At 36.1% G+C, this 20,729-nt stretch overlaps 1 protein-coding gene across 19 annotated transcripts in view; it reads right to left on the reverse strand.

Annotated features, from left to right (window-relative positions):
• The window catches only part of arhgap15 (Rho GTPase activating protein 15), an 826,317-nt gene that overhangs the window by 94,635 nt on the left and 710,953 nt on the right, over positions 1 to 20,729 (reverse strand). Inside the window, exon 18 of one of the 19 annotated variants that reach the window (XM_069935049.1) lies at positions 19,201 to 19,289. The exons of the other annotated variants lie outside the window; for them this stretch is intronic. Within the exon in view, the coding sequence (XP_069791150.1) occupies positions 19,210 to 19,289 (80 nt within the window). The 3' untranslated portion in view covers positions 19,201 to 19,209. Of the gene's footprint in view, positions 1 to 19,200; positions 19,290 to 20,729 lie in introns of those variants that run through there. 19 annotated transcript variants of the gene reach the window in all.

The following is a 20,729-nucleotide window of genomic DNA, read 5'->3' on the forward strand; positions in this document are numbered from 1 at the left end:
GTATGAATTATAGTTTACAGCTAGGTAGAAAATTGTGCTTTCCAGATACCTTTTTTTGTTATAAATCACCCGGTCACAACCCTCTGTTCTTTCCCACAAACCTGCTGAGACTAGTTTTTCTGATACCATTTTCATGCTTCCTGGAAAACTTTTAACTACTTCAGCTAATAGTAAATAGACTATTATTTTTAAAGATGTTACCTCAGCAGCTCACCACTAAATATAATGAAGTGTTTGTTTTGGAGGGGAAGAATAATTTGGGCTTCCTATTCAATACTGACAAGAAGGAAACTTTCAGTGTAAAGATATATCCTTTCCTTCAACCACAATTCTTTTTTCCCCTTTTTTTAAAAAATAAACTCCTTTGAAGTCAGTAACAAATTAAGAAGAGCATCACATTTTAATTTATTGAATCTTAAATCTCAGTGATTTTTTTTTTTCTCTTGGGCTAGGTCAGTGACCAGGCTATCCATGTCAATCTAAGCACAAAACAAAGACATGAATAAAAGTGATAATGTAATATTAGCTGAAATACTCAGGTCATGAGAGTTTTTTTTTAAGGATAAAGAAGCTCTTTATCGACCACATTTTGGCATTTCATGCTATCATCCCCTCAAAACTGATCATCAAACTCCAAGACCTGGGACGCAACATACCAATGGTGTAATTAGATCATGGACTTCCTCACCTCCAGACCACAATCAGATAGCATTGGTAAAAGCATCTCCTCCACAATCTCCATCTGATTCCGAACACCACAGGGCTGTGCTCTTAGCCTCCCGCTCTACTTATTAGGACTGTCCAACAATAATACCATCTACAAATTTGCCGATAATACCACAGTAGTGGGGTTGTATTAAATAAAAGGCAATGAGTCAGCATGCAGGAGAGAGATTGAACACTTGGCTGAATGGTGCACCAACAACCTCCTTGCACCCAATGTCACATAAACAAGGAGCTGATAGTTGATTTCTGGGAGGGAAAGCCAGAGGTATACAATCCAGTGATCATTGGGGGATCAAAGGTAGAGAGGGTGAGCAAATTTAAGTTCTTAGGAGTCACTCTCTTGGAGGATCTTTCCAGGATCCAACACACTGATGATATCATGAAGAAAACATGTCAGAACCTTTACTTCCTCAGGAGTTTTTGGAGGTTTGGTGGAATTTATGCTGTCTGGCTGCATCACGGTCTGATATGGGGGCACCAATATCCCTGAGTATAAAGCCCTCTAAAAGGTAATGGACACAGCCCAGGACATCACAGGCAAAACCCTCCCCATTTTTGAGAACATCTACAGGGAAGGCTACCATCAGAGAACAGCAGCAATCATTCAGGAACAGCTGCTACACCTCTACCATCAGACTCCTCAACAACAAACTCAATCAGGGACTCATTTAAAGAGTGGATTCTTACTTGTGCACTTTATTGATTTTTGAAATTCTCTATTGCACAGTTTTTTGGCATCTGTTATGTTTACAGTTCTTAATTTGTTTACATGTATACGCTGTGTATAGTTTTTTGGATCACCAGTAAGTGGAAATTCTGCTTCGCCTGCAGAAGAAAAAGAATCTCAAGGTTATATGTACTCTGACAATAAATCTGAAATCTAATCTGAAATCTATAGTTTCTTCTAAAATATGCAGTACTTTCAAGGAAAATTCATAGCATCTTCCTAAAATGATCTAAACACCTTTCTACAACTTCTTTGCCTGCCATTATTACAGATCAGATGATGTTTTTGTGGCTTAATCCCAAAACCTGCACCTTTAAAGGAATCTTAAAAAAGACACCAGTGTATCCATTTAATTTTCTGTGGTGTGATGTTCTTTACCAAACCTGAGCGATTCTGTCGTCAGCAATCTACATCATTCCACTCATTGTGAGGTAACTAAATGGGACACAAGTTAAACCCAAAAATATAAAGGAATAAGGTTACTCAGTCTTACATGTTTGCTTTTAAGTAATCAACCTGTAAAACATAAACATGTTCTGACAACATTTTTTTGTGACTTCATGTTTCTTGGAGCAAGAAATTTCCCTTTCTCATTGGAATTATAGGAACTAATTATTTGTCTAATTACTCAAAAACTACATTTCAGCAATTGGTCTTTCAATTAACATATTGTATGTCCATTTATAACAGTTAGACTCTGTAATATTAATAAAATTAATAATCCCTGTTACATATCATCCCAATGTTGTTGTCAGCACGTTGAGTGCTCCAGGGCATTAAAATTGTATGTTCTTTAACTTATTAAGAGCAACAGCATTGTAATTTTAAAAGTTATATTGTGGCATCAAAATCGTTGGAATGCATCAATGCTCATCAATCCACATGGGTGTTGTTCTCCTTCATAGGAATTAAGACTTGTGTCCACCCAATCCAAAGCAGCATTCAAATGGTTGAATGGCATTCAGTGATTGAAATGGTAAACTGGAATATCCTGACATTGGATTTACTTGTACAGCATTGTGTTATGCTATTTGTTGTATATGGTAGAAAGAGCTTATATGGCTTGTATATGGCTTCTTTCACAAACCTCGTGATACTGAAAATTGCATTAGATCAATGAACTAGCTTGAAACACTCACAGCTTCACATTTTTGAATAATCGGGAATGATGAAGTTAAATTGCGCAAAACAAAGTTCTATGAACATCAATGTGAGAGAGATCAGGAAATCAATATTATGAGGATTTGGATGAGTGACCAATATTATTTCAGTTATACCATGGAATCTCAGAAGTGCTCTAACATTCCATCATTCCAGATAATCATCTGCATTCTTATTTTCTTTATTTTTTTCATATTTTACATTTCTCCTCATTTTTATCCTGTTACAGGCCAAGTTCTGATAAGCATAATTATGTTTCTCTCCCTTTCTATAAATGTTGCTTGACACATTGCATATTTGCAACATTTTCTGTTTTGTTTGATGAGAAGAAAGGAATTAGGTTTAACAAGTCTGGAAAAAAAAATCTTTTGCAATATTTCCTGGAATTGCATTGCACCATTAGCCTGGATGGTGTGAGTAAGTCCCTAGAGTGAGACTTGAACCTGTGGCCTCTTGACTCAGAGGCAAGAGAACGACTACTGAGCCAAGGTCAATACTTTAGTATAGTGTACATGCAGGATTGCACATGGTTTTGAGGGTGATTAATAACAATTACATTTTTAAAAATAATGATTTCACTTATGGAATGATCTGGTTAATTATAGCTCTCAGATCTGTTATTGCAGGCTCTAGGTTAAATGACTCATGAGGATACCATTGTTCACAGGATGAATGTGATGTTCATGTGCTTGTAATTGTGAATTAGTATTTGACAGGCATTACTCCAGACAATGTAAAGTCAAATGCAGTCAGCGCTGGTTTTTTGGCTTTTCATAGTGGCTTTAAATGAGATGATTCTGATAGCATATTTCTGCAGAATGTATTTTGCTTTTTCTGTTGATAAATTAGATGTCTTTATCCATCGCTCTTATGTGCAATTTGCACGTAAAATCCATTTTGTTCACATTTAATTGTGTTTATCATTTCTAGGTGAGTATTGACCAAGAGGAATTTGACTCAGGCACATCTAGATATAATTCATCCAAGATCATTAGATATTTATCCTGGATTAGACACTCATCCAAAGGTGTCATCTAGTTTGTGACGGAAATTTCTACACCTAGTGTGGGAAATTGACTGTCAAAGGTGCCTCCTGTAGCTTGTATCTTTATATATAGTAAGGAGCAAGCTAAGTCCAGCAAAGATAACATGTATTAAAGGATTTAAACAGGGAAGTCTGCAGATGCTGGGATTGTAATGCAATCAATACAAAAAAAAATGCTGCAGAAACTCAGCAGGTCACTTAAGAGCTACTGGGAGGAAAGGGTAACCAGTGTTTCAGGCTTGAGCCCTTTGTCTAAGAATAAGCAGGAGGAGGTGCACAGGCTAAACGGTAAGAGATCATAGGTAGATATAGGTGGGAGAGTATCTAAGAGAAAAAAATGTGACTCAATATCTCTTGATATTTTATTTGTTTTTCTGTGGTTCTCTATTCATGAGTTATCATTGACAATGATTGCAGCATCTCTATATTATACATCTCAGTGCCAGATGTTGCGATGAGTCCGCACGTTACAGCAGCTGTGTGGATTGCCACACTCTTCCCACTATTATTATCAACTCCCTGTACTATAGCCACCTTGGAGAGTGTTCTCAAGAGTCACTCATTTCTAGTAGTCAGTGCAGAAAAAAATCTCTCCATGTAATCGAGGGATGACAGAGACATAATGCATACTATTGGTCTAAAGGTATTATACTTAAATGCAAGGAGCATTAGAAACAAGGTGGATGGGGCGTGGCAAGATGGCGTAAGGAACAGATGTGCTTTCCAGTCCTCTCCTGACTCTGATTTATTGTTTTGTTTCTAAGTGCCCGTTAAAATTCTTTAAAAAGTTTAAAAATAGTAAGAGATGTTGGATTAATGCCTAATGGTACATTTGTTTTAAAAAAAAGTGAAAGAAAACACCAACAGATTGTTAAAAAATTACATTTCCCGAAATTATCTGAGCCTACCTGTTTACAAGAAGCCAGGACTCAGCGTGGAATGGATCCAGGAGAAGAAGTGCAGGATTCGGCATTGTACTGGTAGGGCTCTCTAAAGATGGCACTCGGCAGCCTTTAGAACAAAGGGCTGGCCGGGTGCGTATATTTCAAACAACAACCGCTGTGAGCGCTGTCACCGAGACTTTGACAGCTGAATCAGCTGGGGCGCCGCCAGCTGGAGAGTTAAAGAGCCAACCTCCGATTGATATAGCGGTGGCGCTGCGAAATGCACCACCAGTCATGACATTTTTCCCAGGTATGGATATAATGGAGGCTTTTGATGACAGATGGCTTAAGGATAAGGATAACCCTGACTATCAGCCTCCGGATATTGCTGAGGGGGCTGTGGCAGGAGTTTCTACATGGAGCCATACTGCAAGAAAGGCTGCTAAACCAAGGGAAGGGACAAAAGACCCTTCGGTTTCTCAGAAACAGCAGGATCCTACTATGTCTGAATCTACTTTTGCTGATATGATTGTTAAGAATCTTGAATTTAAGATATATTCTTCAATGAAACAGCTAGGTAACTCTATGACCACGTCTATTCTAAGCTTAATGAATTGGTGAATATCAATACTCAACAGATGGCTGACTATGGAGCATTTAAACTTCAAACCACTGAAAGACTTGATATGTGTGATCAAGGTTTAGTTGATGTACAAGACCAACTGCAAGATGTAAACAAAACAATTGAAACATTGGAGATTCAGAATAAAAATCTAGCAAAAAAAGTTGATTATTTGGAGAACCAATCTAGACGGAACAATGTAAAAATTGTTGGTTTGCCAGAAGATATAGAAGGGCCAGATCCAAGAAAATTCTTTACCGAATGGATTCCATGAGTGTTAGGGCAAGATAAGTTCCCTGAAGGTTTAATATTGGAACGTGCTCACAGAGCTTTAAGAAGGAAACTTTTTTCAGGACAAAATCCGAGACCTGTTCTGGTCCATTGTTTAAATTGTTGTGATAGAGAGACAATTTTACGTGTGGCTATTAGAAACGCTCAGCAAAATAGATCTCCTTTGATGGTCCAGAATAATCGTGTTTTTTTTAAAATCCGGATCTGAGTCAAGAAATTATGTTTCAACGACGTGAATTTAATTTTGTGAAAGAGTTGTTGTGGAAAAAAGGATACAAGGCAACTTTTAGGTACCCTGCGGTATTGAAGATTTTTCAGGATGGATATCAGCCAAAGTTTTTTGATAATCCTAAAGAAACTATGGACTTTGGTCAATCTTTACCGATCATGCAATTTCAAGAATGACGTAGTCCTCCTCGGTCTCCAAAGAAAGTGGAGATACAAGATGGGAATCAGATTCCAAGAAGAAATGGAAACAATGGTGGTCGAAGTGATAAAATTGATTTAAAAAAAACATCTTTTTTAAAATTTTTTTTGGAAGATCTTAGTCATTGATGATAGTTTAATATGAAATGGGAGTTGGCAGAGGGAACTGGGTGGGCACTATTTTCCAGAAGTCGTCAGCTATGTGTGAGTTATCTCACACCCAGTATTTTGTGGGAGTTACCGCATTGTGCGGTTTAAACAGGAAGATAGTAGTAACCTCCTGCCTGTTTTTTTTTCTTAATTTTTGGGTTAAGGAGTGAAGTTTTTTTATTACTTTTTTTAAAATAAATATTTTTTTTTCTTTTTTTTTGTTTTGATTGTAGTTTTAAGAGGGAATAAGAGGAAGGGTTTTATTTTTTGGGGGGGTTTCTTTTCTTTTTTTTCTTTCTTTTTTTTTCTTTTTTTTCTTGTGTTGAGTTGCTGTAAGGAATGTCTAAATTGAAGTTTGCTTCTTTTCATATCCAGGGTTTAAATAATCCCATTAAGCGTAAGAAAGTACTTGCTTACTTAAAAAAAATTAAAAGTTGATGTGGATTTTTTACAGGAAACTCATTTGAAACTCAAACGTGTATGGGTTGGACAAGTTTTTTTATTCTTCATTTAATTCAAAAGCAAAAGGAGTGGCAATTTTGGTGCACAAGAATTTACCATTTCAGTTACAAAATGAAGAGAAAAATGGTGGAAGATTATTAAAATTGAACTGTACAATTTTTAATGAAGCTTGGACTTTGCTTGATGTTTATGCTTCGAATGTTGAGGATACAGCTTTTGTTGTCGATATGTCTTTATTACTTGGATAATCAAATTCTAATGTGATGATTAGGGGAGATTTGAATGTGGTATTGGAGCCTTTATTGGACAAGTATCCAAATCGAAGATGGCAGTTCAAGTAACTAATATGATGTCAGATTTGAATTTAGTTGATATTTGGCGAAGATTTAATCCTACAGAGAAAGATTTTTCTTTTTATTCGTCACGACATAATTCTTTTTCTAGAATTGATTATTTTTTAATTTCAACACATTTGCAGGATAAGGTGACATCTGTGGATTATAAGGCAAGACTGGTTTCGGACCACTCATTATTATTATTAGAATATCAGAGTTCACAGGATGTTCAGAGAGCTCCAAGATGGAGATTCAACACTATGTTACTGCAAAAACCGGAATTTATTAGTTATTTAAAACAACAAATTGAGGTTTTTATTAGTAATAATTGTAATTCTGTTTCTAGTCATTCTGTTTTATGGGATGCAATGAAAGCTTTTTTACGAGGTCAAATTATTAGTCATGCTTCTAAAGTAAAGAAAGAGAGAATTGAAGAGATTGAAGATTTAGAGAAAAAGATAACTGTTATTGAAAAAGAATTTCAAAAAAATGCTACTGAAACGCAAAAGAATCAGTTAACTAATTTAAAATTTAAATATAATGAATTACAAACTTATCGGTTTGAATGTTTAATGAACCGAACTAAACATAAATTTTATGAATGGTGTGAGAAAGCTCATAAAGTTCTGTCATGGCAGTTAAAAAAGGAACAATTATCTAGAATTATACCAGTAATTAGAAAGAAATCGGGTATTACTTTTAGTCAAAAGGAAATTAATGAGGAAATTTGTAATTTTTATTAAAAATTATATACTTCGGAATGTAAAGATGTAACTGAAGATGCTATAGATACTTTTTTGAAAAATATTAAATTGCCACAATTGAATCAAGAAGATAGACAGGAGTTAGATAAATCCTTTACAGAAAAGGAAACAGAAACGGCGATAAGAGATATGCCAAATGGAAAGGCACCTGGTGAAGATGGGTTTTCTATAGAGTTTTATAAAACTTTTTACGCTGATATATTTCCTATTTAAAAGGATGTTTGACAACAAATTTATCACACTTTTCGATTACCCGAGTCTTGTTCCAATGCAATAATTACACTTATACCAAAAAAAGATAAAGATCCTTTACAGGTTTCTTCTTATAGACCAATATCGCTGTTAAATGTAGATTATAAAATTGTAGCAAAAGCTATGGCTAATCGATTAGCTCAATATTTGCCTAAAATAATACATTGTGATCAAACGGGATTTATAAAAAATAGATATGCATCAGATAATATTTTGCGTTTAATAACTTTGATAAATAAATCTAAATCTCAGATGAATTATCCAATTGTGGTTTCGCTGGATGCAGAAAAGGCTTTTGATAGAGTGGAATGGAAGTTTTTGTTTAAAGTACTTGAGAAATTTTGTTTTGGTTCTTCATTTATTGGATTTATAAAGGCTTTATATAATAGTCCGAAGGCCAGAATTGCTGTCAATGGGCAGATTTCAGAATCTTTTAATTTAACAAGGTCTACTCGACAAGGGTGCCCATTGTCACCTGCTTCATTTGCTATAGTTATTGAGCCTTTGGCACAATTAATACATCAAAATGAAAATGTTAAAGGCATGAGAGTTTTGAATGAGGAATATAAGATTAATCTATTTGCTGATGATGTTTTATTATATTTGGTGGATCCAGGTATTTCTTTACCAACAATTCAAGGATGTTTAGAAATTTATGGTCAATTATCTGATTATAAAGTAAATTGGACCAAAAGTGAAATTTTAACAATTTGTAAAAATGATTATTCAATGTATAAAAGTATTACAAATTTGAAGTTGACCACACGAATTAAATATTTAGGAATTAATGTTAATACGGAATTTCAAGATTTATATTCAATTAATTATCTTCCTTTAATGAAAAGGATTAAATTAGATTTGATTAGGTGGAAGGATTTGCCTTTGGGTTTATTAGGGAGGATTAATACTATAAAAATGAATATTTTTCCTCGAATACAATATTTGTTTCAATCAATTCCTTATTTTTTAAATAAAAGTTTTTTTAAGGATCTATATAAAGCAATTAGAGACTTTTTATGGAAGGGAAAATTTCCGAGGGTAGCGATGAGAAAGCTGATGTGGGATTTTCAATTTGGAGGTTTAAGATTACCGAATTTTCAACATTATTATGAAGCAGCTCAATTTAAATTTCTTAGTGCATTAATGAATATGGATGACCCGCCCAGTTGGGCAAATATAGAAATAGTGGTTATTTCAGAAAAAAATTCTCATGTGTTTTTGTTTCGATGGAATAAAAAATTATTACGAACTTATGATGTCCCAATATTGAAGCATTTATTAAATTTATGGACAAGTAAACTTAATAAATTGGGGCTCAAAAATAAATGGTCTGGACGATTGCCATTATATAACAATCAACTTGTTCCTTTTACAGTCTCCAATATCACTTTGAAACAGTGGGAAAGGAAGGGAATAAAAAAATTATCCGATTGTTTTTCTGAGGTATGTTTTTGTTCTTTTGATGAATTACAAAGGAAACTCTGTATTTGTGTATTATCAATTAAGATCTTTTGTAAAACAGATATGTGGTCGACATATGATTTTATTGCCTGATTCTAATTTTGAGGAATATGTACTTTCAATAGCACAAAAGGGATATATATCTGATTTGTATTGTATTTTACAAGAAATTGATAGTAAAAAAGATTGGGATAAGGATAAATTGAAATGGGAAAAAGATTTAGGTTTTATAATAGCTGAAGAAGCCTGGATGGAAATTTGTCAGAATAGTATTAGGAAATTGGTTAATGCTAGATTAGCGATGATTAATTACAATTTTATACATCAGTTATATTTAACACTGGAGAAACTAAAAAAGTTTGGTCTTAGTAAGTCAGATTGCTGTTTTCGTTGTGACCAGACGGCTAATACTTTTTCGCATACTATTTGGCTTTGTGATCGATTGCAACAGTTTTGGAAGGGTATTCAATCTATATTTAATAGTTTATATAATATTTGTCTTGTATTAGATCCTGGTATATTTTTATTAGAGAATATGCAATTATTAATTGATTTGGACCTACAAGATTATCAGATTTCTTTTATCTATTTAGCTTTAGCTGTGGCCAAGAAATGTCTAGCTCTTACTTGGAAAGATAGAAATATATTAACTTTAGATAGGTGGTATTTGGAGATGAAGTTCTGTTTGACGATGGAAAGGATATCTTTTTCAATTCAGGATAGGATGTCTTTTTATAGGTTGAAATGGACTCCGTTTGCTAAATATATGCATTTAAGTTTGATTTAAATATGTTTTTAAGTTTGATATTTTAGTATTGATAATTTTTTTAATGTTAGTATATTTATTTGTTATGTTTTATCTTTTTTTGTGTAAGGGTTTTTTTAATATAATATTGTTCATTTTATTAACTCTTCACTCTTTCACTCTTTATTTTGGGGGGGGGTTAGACTAACTTTAAGCTAGGTCATTAATGTTGTGTACTAATTTGGGGGAGGGTTTAGTTTATTTAGTCTGCCGATGTAGTATTGTAATTTTTATTATCTTATGTTTAATCTTTTTACTGTAACTTTCTATTTTATTCATGTTATAAAATCTTAAATAAAGTTTAAAAAAAAAAGAAACAAGGTGGATGATCTTGCAGTACAGTTATACATTGGAGGGTATGATGCTGTGGCCATTACTGAGTGGCTAAAGGATGGGTGTTATTGGGATCTGAACATCCAAGGATACACAGTGTATCGCAGGTAGGCAGAGGGGGTGGCATGGCCCTGCTGGTAAACAACAACATTAAATCAGTGGAAAGAAGGGGCATAGGATCAGAAGAGGTAGAATCTTTATGGGTTGAGATAAAAGGACCCTAATGGCAGTTATATAGAGGCCTCCAAACAGCAGCCAGGATGTCAACTACAAAGTAAAACAGAAAATACAGAAGGCATGTCAGAAGGACCACATTACAATAATCTTGGAGGATTTTAACATGAAAGTAGATTGGGAGATCCAGGTCTGTATGGAATCCCAGGAGGGAGAGTATGGGGAATGCCTACAGGATGGCTTTTTGGAACAGCTTGTTGATGAAGCCACCAGGATATCAGCTATTTTGGATTGGGTGCTATCAAATTAACTAGAGATGATTAGAGAGCTTAAGGTAAAGAGTCCCTTTGGAGGCAGTGATCAGAATATTAATGAATTCACTGTGAAATTTGAGAAGAAAAGGTTAAAGTCTGATGTGTCGATATTTCAGTTGCATGAGAGAGGATCTGGCCAAAATCGAATGGAAAAGTGCACAATTAGGGAAGACAGCAGATCAGCAATGGCTGGAGTTTCTGAAAAAATGAGGAAAGTGCAGGACAGGAACACATATCAAAACAAAAGAAAATTGTGAAATAAAAAAAATGAGACAATTATGGCTGACAAGTGAAGTTAAAGCCAAAATAAAAGCAAAAGAGTGGGTGGACAAGGAAGCAAAAAATTAGTGGGAAGACATTGGACTGGGAAACCTTTAAATACTTAGAGAAGGCAACTAAGAAGGTGATAAGAAAGGAAAAGAAAATTTATGAAACTAGGTTAGCAAGTAATATCAAGGAGGATTCTGAAAGGTTTTTTTAAGTATATAAAGAGCAAAAGAGAGATAAGTGTAGCCATAGGACCATTATAAAATGAGATGAGAGATTGCAATGGGAGACAAGGAGATGGCAGAGGAACTGAATGAATATTTTGGATCAGTCTTCATGGAAGAAGACATTAGTAGCTTACCTGACTCTCAAGGGTCACTGGGAAATGAAGTGAGTGCTGTCACGATCACAGGAGAGAAGGTACTTGGGAAGCTATATGGTCTAAGGCAGTGGTTCTCAACCTTTTTCTTTCCACTCACATACCTCTTTAAATAATCCCTATGGCATCAGTGCTCTGTGATTAGTAATGGATTGCTTAAGGTGGTATGTGGGTGGAAAGGGAAAGGTTGAGAATCACTGCTCTAAACCCAATTATTACTGAAATATTTTGCTAGAGAAAAATTGTCATTAGCCCATTTCTTTTGGAGTAATGAAACCATGCACATAATGAGTCAATTAAGTACGATTAAAACAAAGGTTTTCAAACTTTTTCTTTTCACCCACAAACCACCTTAAACAATCCCTTACTGATCACATAGCATCTATGGCATAGGGAATACTTAAAGTTGTATGTGAATGGAAAGAAAAAGGTTGAGACTACTGGTCTAAAGGTATAATGCATCCTAGAGTTGTGAAGGAATTTACTGCAGAGATTGTTGAGGCATTCGTATTGATCTTTCAGGAATCAATGGATTCCGCATGGACTGCAGAACTTTAAATGTCACTCTGCTGTTTAAGAGGGAAGGAGGCAGCAGAAAGGAAACTATATATCAATTAGTCTGATGTTGGTGATTGGGAAGATGTTGGAATCAATTGTGAAAGATGAGGTTACAGAGAACCCAGAGGAGCATCACAAGATAAGACCAAGTTAGTATGGTTTCCTTAAAGGAAAATCATGCCTGACAAACCTACTACAATTTTTTTGAGGAGTTAACAAACAGGGGAGGAGCTGTGGATGTTATGCATTTGGACTTTTAAAAGACCTTTGACAAGGTGTCACGTATAAAGCTGCTTTAACAAGTTGACAGCATGTGAAAATACAGGAACCATGGATAGAGCATTGGTTAATAGGCAGGAAACAGAGAGTGGGAATAACGGGATTCTATTCAGGTTGGTTGCCGGTTACTAGTGGTGTTCTGCAAGGGTCAGTGTTGGGGCCACCTCTTTTTATATTGTATGTAAATGATGTGGATAATGTGTCTAAATTTGCAGATGACACCAAATAGATGGTAGAGCTGGTGGTGCTGAGGACATGGAAAGGCTGTAAAGAGACAGATAGATTAGGGTAATGGGCAAAGAGATGACAGGTGAAATACTATGTTGTGAAGTGTACAGCCATACACTTTGGTGCAAGAAATAAATGAGAAGACTATTGTTTAGATGTGGAGAAAATTCAAAAATTGGAGGTGCAAAGTGATAGTCTAAAGGTTTATCTCCAGGTTGAGTCAGCAATGAAAAAAGCAAATGCAATGTTGGCTTTCATTTCTACACAAGAGCAGGGATGTAACGATGAGATTCTATAGGGCATTGGTAAGAACTCACTTGGGGTACTGTGTATAGTTTTGGGCACCTTATTTGAGAAAGGATGTGCTAGCATTCGAGAAGGTTCAGAGAAGATTTACTAGAATTATACCAGGAATGAAAGGGTTAGCATATGAGGAACAATTGCCAGCTCTGAGATAATGAATTCCAAGAACTTAAATTTTCTCACCCTCACCACCTCTAGTCCTCCAGTGATCACTGGATCACATGAGCAAGAACCTCATGGAGATATTTTGAATGCTGAAAGGCTTGGACAGAGTAGATGTGACCAAGTTGTTTCCCATAGTAGTGGAATCCAGAATAAGAGCCCACAATTTCAAGATAAAAGGGTGTCAATTCAAAACAGAAATGCAGAGAAATTTCTTCAGCAAGAGGGTTGTGAGTCTATGGAACTTGCTGCACAGGTGGCAGTGGAAGCAAGGTCATGGGGTATATGTAAGACAGAAATTGACAGGTAATTGATTAGTCAGGGCATCAAGGGTTACAGGGAGAAGGCAGGAGAGTGAGGTTAAGTGATAAGGAGAGCCCATGATTAACTGGCAGAGCTGACCTAATGAACCGATCGGCCTACATCTGCTCTTCTATCTTGTGATCTTGTGCAATCACCATCAAGAATCTAGCAGGTTATGTTTTACAATAAGATTAGCCTGCTGTAAACTGACACAGAACAGGTAAGATGGAAGAGAGAGCAGGTTATCTATGATGTAGAAAGAGGTCATTCAGCTATCAGGTCTAACAAAGCAATCCTATCAATCCCATTACTGCGACTTGCTCACAGCATTACTGTTGTGCAACTGTGTCACCCTTCATTCACTAGATTTTAAAATTTAACAAAAATATGAGAACAGCACAATAACAGCCTTTCTGGCTCATGAGCCCTGTGCCACCCTAATACCTCAATTAACCTACAACCCCTATATGTTTTGAAGAGTGGAAGGAAACCAAGATTGAAAACTTGGCTGAATGGTGCACCAACACCAACCATACACTCAATGTCACCAAACCAAGGGGCTAATTATTGACTTCAGGAAGGGAAAACCAGAGGCATGTGATCCAGTGATCACTGGAGGACTAGAGGTGGTGAGGGTGAGAAAATTTAAGTTCTTGGAATTCATTATCTCAGAGGATCTTTCCTGGACCTCAACACACTAATGGCATTGTGAAGAAAGCACGTCAGCACTTCTACTTCCTCAGGAGTTTGCAAAAGTTTAGTATGACATCAGAAACCCTGGCAAATTTCTACAGATGTGTGGTGGAAAGAATACTGGCCAGTTGCATCATGGTCTGTTACGGTGACACCAATATCTTTGGGAGTAAAGACCTCCAAAAGGTAGTGGACACAGCCCAGGACATTACAGGCAAAACCTTCCCCACCATTAAGAACATCTCTGGGGAACACTGCCATTGGAGAGCAGCAGCAATCATCAAAGATCCACATCACCCAACATGCTCTGTTCTCACTGCTATCTGTCCACCAGTAGGCTGCACAACAACAAATACAATCAGGGACTCATTTAAGGACTCTTGCTTGTGCACTTTGTTGAATTTTTAAAATTTTCTATATTGCACAGTTTGTTTACATCTTTTATTTGTTTACAGTTCTTTATTTGTTTACATATATATGCTGTGTACAGTTTCTTTTTGCACTACCTATAAGTGGTAATTCTGCCTCACCTGCTGGATAAAGAATCTCTGGGCTATATGTGATGTCATGCATGTACTCTGAGAAGAAATCTGAAACACACATAGACACAAGGAGAACAGGCACATTCATTACAGGCTGTGTCAGTTTTGAACCTGGGTCGCTGTCACTGGAATAACCACTTGTGTTCGTTTGTGAACTTTTAATCTCTTTGTAGCTCTAGACCATGTTTATGTAATGCTGCAAATCTGACCTCACAGTGACCTACATGAATTTAATTACCTCCCTGTTGTTTTAATCTTACCATGTTCTGTTCAGCCTTATCATAATCAGTACATGACATCATTGTCTGTAGAAAACAGATGGTAATATTAGAATTTATTAGGAATTAGTAAAGTATACATTGGCATTTTGATGTTTGAAGTACATGCAATAGAAATACATATTGGACATGGACATATTGGACATGGACACAAGAGGAGAGGAAGAATCAAATACAAACAAAAAGATTCAGAGATATTGGCCATAGAATTAAGCATGCAAACAAATCTGAGAAGCACATACAAAGGACATATTTTAAAAGTGTGCTTTCAGAATTAAACCCCACAAACTACCTCAATGAATTTTTTTGGAAAATTTTATTTAAAAGTTTCCCATACATGTAATAATATCTAATCACAAAATATAACAATCAAATTTTAATATCCATTACATGATGATATAATCCCCAACCACCCAACCCCTGCCTCACTAAACTAACCCCAAAAGAAAAAAATGTAATAGTACAAAAACATATGAAAAGAAAAGTTAGGGACTAGAATAGAAATATGGTTGCCACAAGCACCCCTTACCACACAAAATTAATCATTTATAGCTTACAATATTTCAAGGAAGTTAACAAATTTCAAGGCTCAAGGAAAAATGTCTATATATTAATTCCCTATTGTCTTAAGTACTGGTGCCAAATTTCCAAAAATACATCATATTTATTCCTCTTCTCCCTTGAGGGTAGGTGAGGGGTCATGAGTTAAGGGTTAGAGGCCAAAATTTTAGAAGTAAAATGAGAGGGTGCTTCTTCATTCAGAGTGTGGTGACTGAGTGGAATGACCTTCCAGAAGAGGTGGTTGCAGCAAGGACAATTTTGTCATTTAAGAAAACATTGGATAGATGCATGGATGTGAGGGGATTGGAGGGTTATGGGCAGGTAAGTGGGACTAGAGGAGATTACTTAAATCAGTACAGACTATAGGGGCAAAGATGGCCTGTTTCCATACTGTAATTGGAATACGGTTATATATTTGTGCATCCTAAAGTTCAATACCCAACAGGTATCTGATTTCCATGTCTCTGCTGTACATTTTCTTTCTACTGCTAAAACAATCTTTTTTTATTTTTTTCAGAAAATATACATAGTAACATTTTAAATATACAATATATTAAACTTTTTTCTCACAAACACGACAAACAAAAACAGTCCATTCTCTCCTCCCCTCATACATACAGATCCATTCACCATCAGAGCTTACATATATTTTAAATATATAGAGTAGAAATGGGGAAACTACATTTTTGTATGTATAATAGTTACTTTTATACCTTTTTTGTTCCTTTTTATTACTGTATCTGGGCCCCAATGTGCTCCAGGCATGGCTGAAAGTGTCATGTTTATTCTTTACGTTATATGTGAGTCTTTTCCATAGGTATACAGCTGTTCCTTTCCGCAGTCCATTGTGATATGAGGGGAATTGAAGTTCCAAGTGATTGTGATACATTTTTTTGCGACTGCCAGTTCTATTTTTATAAATGAGATTTGATATTCAGACAATTTATTGCTTATTTCCATGAAATTACCTAATATATATAGCTCTGGGTTACCCATCCAAACCATTTGTTCAGTTTCACTAATTTCATGTAGGGTCACTGTTGGTCCCTATTTTTCTCTTCAGAATGATCTAAGCTGGAGAAAATAGAAGGTCCCATTGGCCACTCCGTAATTGTGTTTTAATTGTTCAAAGGACATAAGGGTTCCTTCTGTGTAACGGTCCTTAATATATCTTATACTTTTGTCATACCATGAATTTAATATTATATTGCCTATGCTCATAGGCAGCAACACATTTTTACACAATGGTGTTTTTATTGATATCCCTACTTTTGTTTCCTATACATTTATTAATCACGTTCTAATCATAAGTATTAAAATGGGGCTATCCATCTTTTTCTTTCATGATTTAACACTCAATTTTTTTCTTTCCTCCCCTCTCCTCCATTGAGTACATTCCCATTTGAACCCAAGACAAAGGTGGGGGGAGGGGGGTTGTCTTCACTGAAGAAGGCTGCAAGAAATTTAACCTGTGAAGCTAGGTAATATTTTTCGAAGTCTGGAAGTCCAAATGCTCCCAGCCCGTCGTCCCACATCAATTTTTCCAAAGGAATTCTTGGTACCTTATTATTCCATAGCAACTATCTAATATGGTTGTTCACTAGCTTAAAAAAAGTTTTTAGGTAATGAAGTAGGCAGCGATTGAAGAGGTATTGCAGTCTTGGCATCACTTTCATTTTGATGCAGTTAACCCTTCCCACCAAAGTAATCGGTAAGCCTCTCCATTTCTGTAGGTCTCCTTCTATCTTCCCAAAAGGAGGAACATAATTTAGTTTGTACAGATTTTGCCTGTTATTGTCAGTTGCTATTTCAAGATATTTTATTCCATCCATCTTCTATTTAAATTTACTTCCTTTTTGGTATCATTCATATTCATAATTTGTTAATACCATTATCTCACTTTTATCCATATTTATTTTATAGCCTGATATTCTTCCATATTTTTCTAGTGTTACTTGTAATTTTTCCAAATATTTAGTCGGTTCTGATAGGTACAATCGCACATCCATGGCGAATAGACAGATTTTGCATTCTTCTTCCCTACTTTGAAGCCCTTTATATCTGGATCCCTTCTTATTATCTCTGCCAGCAGTTCAATTGGTAATTAAAAAAAAACACTGGGGACAGGGGACATCCCTGTCTGCTCACTGCTAAAGCAATTTTTTGTTAGATAGATAGTTTCCGTTTAATTCTTATCAAGAAGTTATTTCCATCTTTTTCTTTCATGATTTGACACTCCATTTTTATCTTTTCTCCCCTCTCCTCCATTGAGTACATTCCCATTTGAACCCAAGACAGAGGTGGTGGGGGGGGGGGGGGGGGTCAGACAATTTTGGCAGACAATATCATGAACCACAGTGGAATACTTTAACAGTTAATATTGCTTTCCATATTTGTATGAGATCACAGATAATGTTGACCAAGGCACCAGGAAAACATCCTTGACAGTCCTTTTGTTGAACTTTAGTTTCTTAATCCTTCCAATTTTAGTTCATGTGTTTGAAACTATTTTGCCTGTGGACTCGTAATTCCAACATTCTCTTGATCAGCTTTTCTACCATCAATAAACCTGAGCTCTTTTAGCTATAGCCTAACACATGCAGGTTCCTGTTGGCCATCATTCGGTCTTCATTGACCTTGAAGTACTTACTATGCAGTGATTACTTTGATTAAGAAGCTGGAGTTTATTTCAGGCACTTTTGAGGTCAAATATAAGGGGAATATACATTGTTAATGACAAGAGTCTTAAAAGCATCTTCAGACTATCTCATTTAACTCAACCTTCAAAGCATCACTGTCCAGAGAAATCTGTAGGTTGTGGTCGATAGATCATTGAAAGTGCCTACACAGTTGATAGGGATGTAAAGAAGACATATGATGTGCTTGCCTTCATTGGGCAGGGCATTGAGTTTTAAAGTAAGGAAGTCATTTTTCAGCTATACAGAACTTTGGTTAGGCTGTATCATGTGCAATTCTGGTCGCCCATTACAGAAAAGATGTGAAGGGTTTGAAAAGGGTACAGAAGTGATTAACCAGGATTGCACCTGGATGAGAGTGTATGAGCTTTGGGGGAGAGGTTGGACAAACTTGGGTTATTTTCTCTGAAGTGTTGGAGGTGGATGGGAAATCTGATAGGTTTATAAAATGATAAGAGGCATTGGTAGGGTAGACAATTGGTATCTTTTTTCCCCAGTCTAAAAAAAAACACATACTAGAGGACATTTGTTAAGGTGGGGGGGTGGGGAAGAGGAGGAGTGTGGTGGAAGTTTAAGGGAGAGGAGAAGGGCAAATATTTTACTCAGAGAGTAGTCACCACATAATAAGCTGTCAGGCGCATTGTGTGTGTGTGTGTGTGTGTGTGTGTGTGTGTGTGTGTGTGTGTGTGTGTGTGTGTGTGTGTGTGTGTGTGTGTGTGTGTGTGTGTGTGCGCAATTTAACTCGGGCATCACATTTGGTGCAGACATGGACTGAAGGGCCTGTTCCAGTGCTGTGTGCTGTTCTATGCTAAGATGTGTAGGAATGTCAGATTTAGAGGAGTTGATATACATTTGAACATTTGTAGAAAATGGATAGAATCAAATTCACAATGGGTTATTAAAAATAAAGCTAAAAAAAATTGTGCATAAAATCTGAAGTAAAAACCAAAAAATACTCAACAGGCCAGATAGCTTCAGTGAAGGGAGAAACAGAGATAACATTTCAGATCAATGACCTTTTATTAAAATTAGTTTTGATGGAAGGTAAATGGCCTGAAACAATAACTCTGTTTCAGTTGCATGAGAAGCTTCATATTTCTTGAATTGCCTTGACAGACAGAAAAAGAAAGCCATTGAATCTATGCCGGCTCTTACAGCAATTCTATCAATCTCATTCAATTACTTATTTTCCTGTAACCTCTTCTCTCTCACAAGCTTGTTAACACCATATTCACTTGAACTAAGGGCAATTTATAGTTACCAATTCTCCCAACAACCACCTTTGGTGGGTGGAAGGAAAACAGAGAACCTTGGTAAACTGATGCTGTCACAGAGAGAAGATTCAAAGGCCACCTAACACCCCCAAGGCCACAGTCAGACCTGGTCAGTAAGGCAGTTATACTTGTTACAGCTCTACAGTGGTGTACCCAATATTTATTCCACCTTCTGCTTTGCTTCTGTTACAGTACATATGATGCTTTAAAAAAAAAGTTTACATGGAAATTACAGAGCCAACTGTACTTTAAAAGAATGTCAATGGATATAAGTCATAGTGTTTGAGTCATATAGAACATACTCTTCTGTTCAACGTCCTTGCTGACCATTCTTGGCTTGTCCTGTTTGCTTTCACTTGGTTTGTATTCTTCCTAGCCTTCCTATTCATATATCAATCAAAATATTTTAATTGTATCTGCTTCTATAACTTCCTCTGACAGTTCATTCCAAACATGAACTACTCTCTGAGTGAAAAAGTTGCCCCTTAGGTCTTTCCTCTCCAGCCTTAAACCTATGACCTAGTTCTACATTCTTCTACCATGGAAAATAAACTGTACACACTTATCTCATCTTTGACCCTCTTGATTTAATAAACCACCACAAAAACAACCCTTGGTTGCTAGGCGATAACAGTTTGGAAAACCTGTCTCCTTAAGAGAAATTATTTTGTTGTTGGAATTTTATTTTTTGATGGAATTGAATATCAGCCAGGGCATATACCATATGGCTTATCTGTTAGTTACCAGCCAAGTAGAATTTCCTTTGCTCTGTCTTCCAGTAATCCACATAGATCAGATATATCCCCTGTGATGCTTCATTGGAGACTGGGCATATGTTTTTATCATTAAACTAATAGGAAGCACCCATCACTAGACTGGATGGCAACTTTATCACTAGATTGGCAGAGCTAGGATCATTTTAATGCTATAAATCATACACAAGGTTTATTATCAGATTGCCATAAATAAAACACAGCCTCGATCTTCCTTTACATGTGTGGTCTCTTTGCAATTCAATTCAGCAGTTGTATTGTCATTAAGCTCTGGAAGGAGTCATACCAAATTTATTTAAATAATATAAAGGAATTAAAATGGACTTGGTCTTTCTCATTGAGGGAGGGTTGATGACTGTGGCTTACTGATTACCCAAACTTAAAATTATGGATGCTTGTCACGGTTAATACAAGGATCCAGTGTACACATTTCCCTTCTGCTCTACAGGGGAAGCCCACAGATAAATCAGGAATCCTGGAAAAATAATCAGCCTCTTCTGC

The sequence above is a fragment of the Narcine bancroftii genome, chromosome 4 (assembly GCF_036971445.1).
Source record: "Narcine bancroftii isolate sNarBan1 chromosome 4, sNarBan1.hap1, whole genome shotgun sequence".
In the NCBI taxonomy this organism is placed as follows: Eukaryota; Metazoa; Chordata; class Chondrichthyes; order Torpediniformes; family Narcinidae; genus Narcine; species Narcine bancroftii.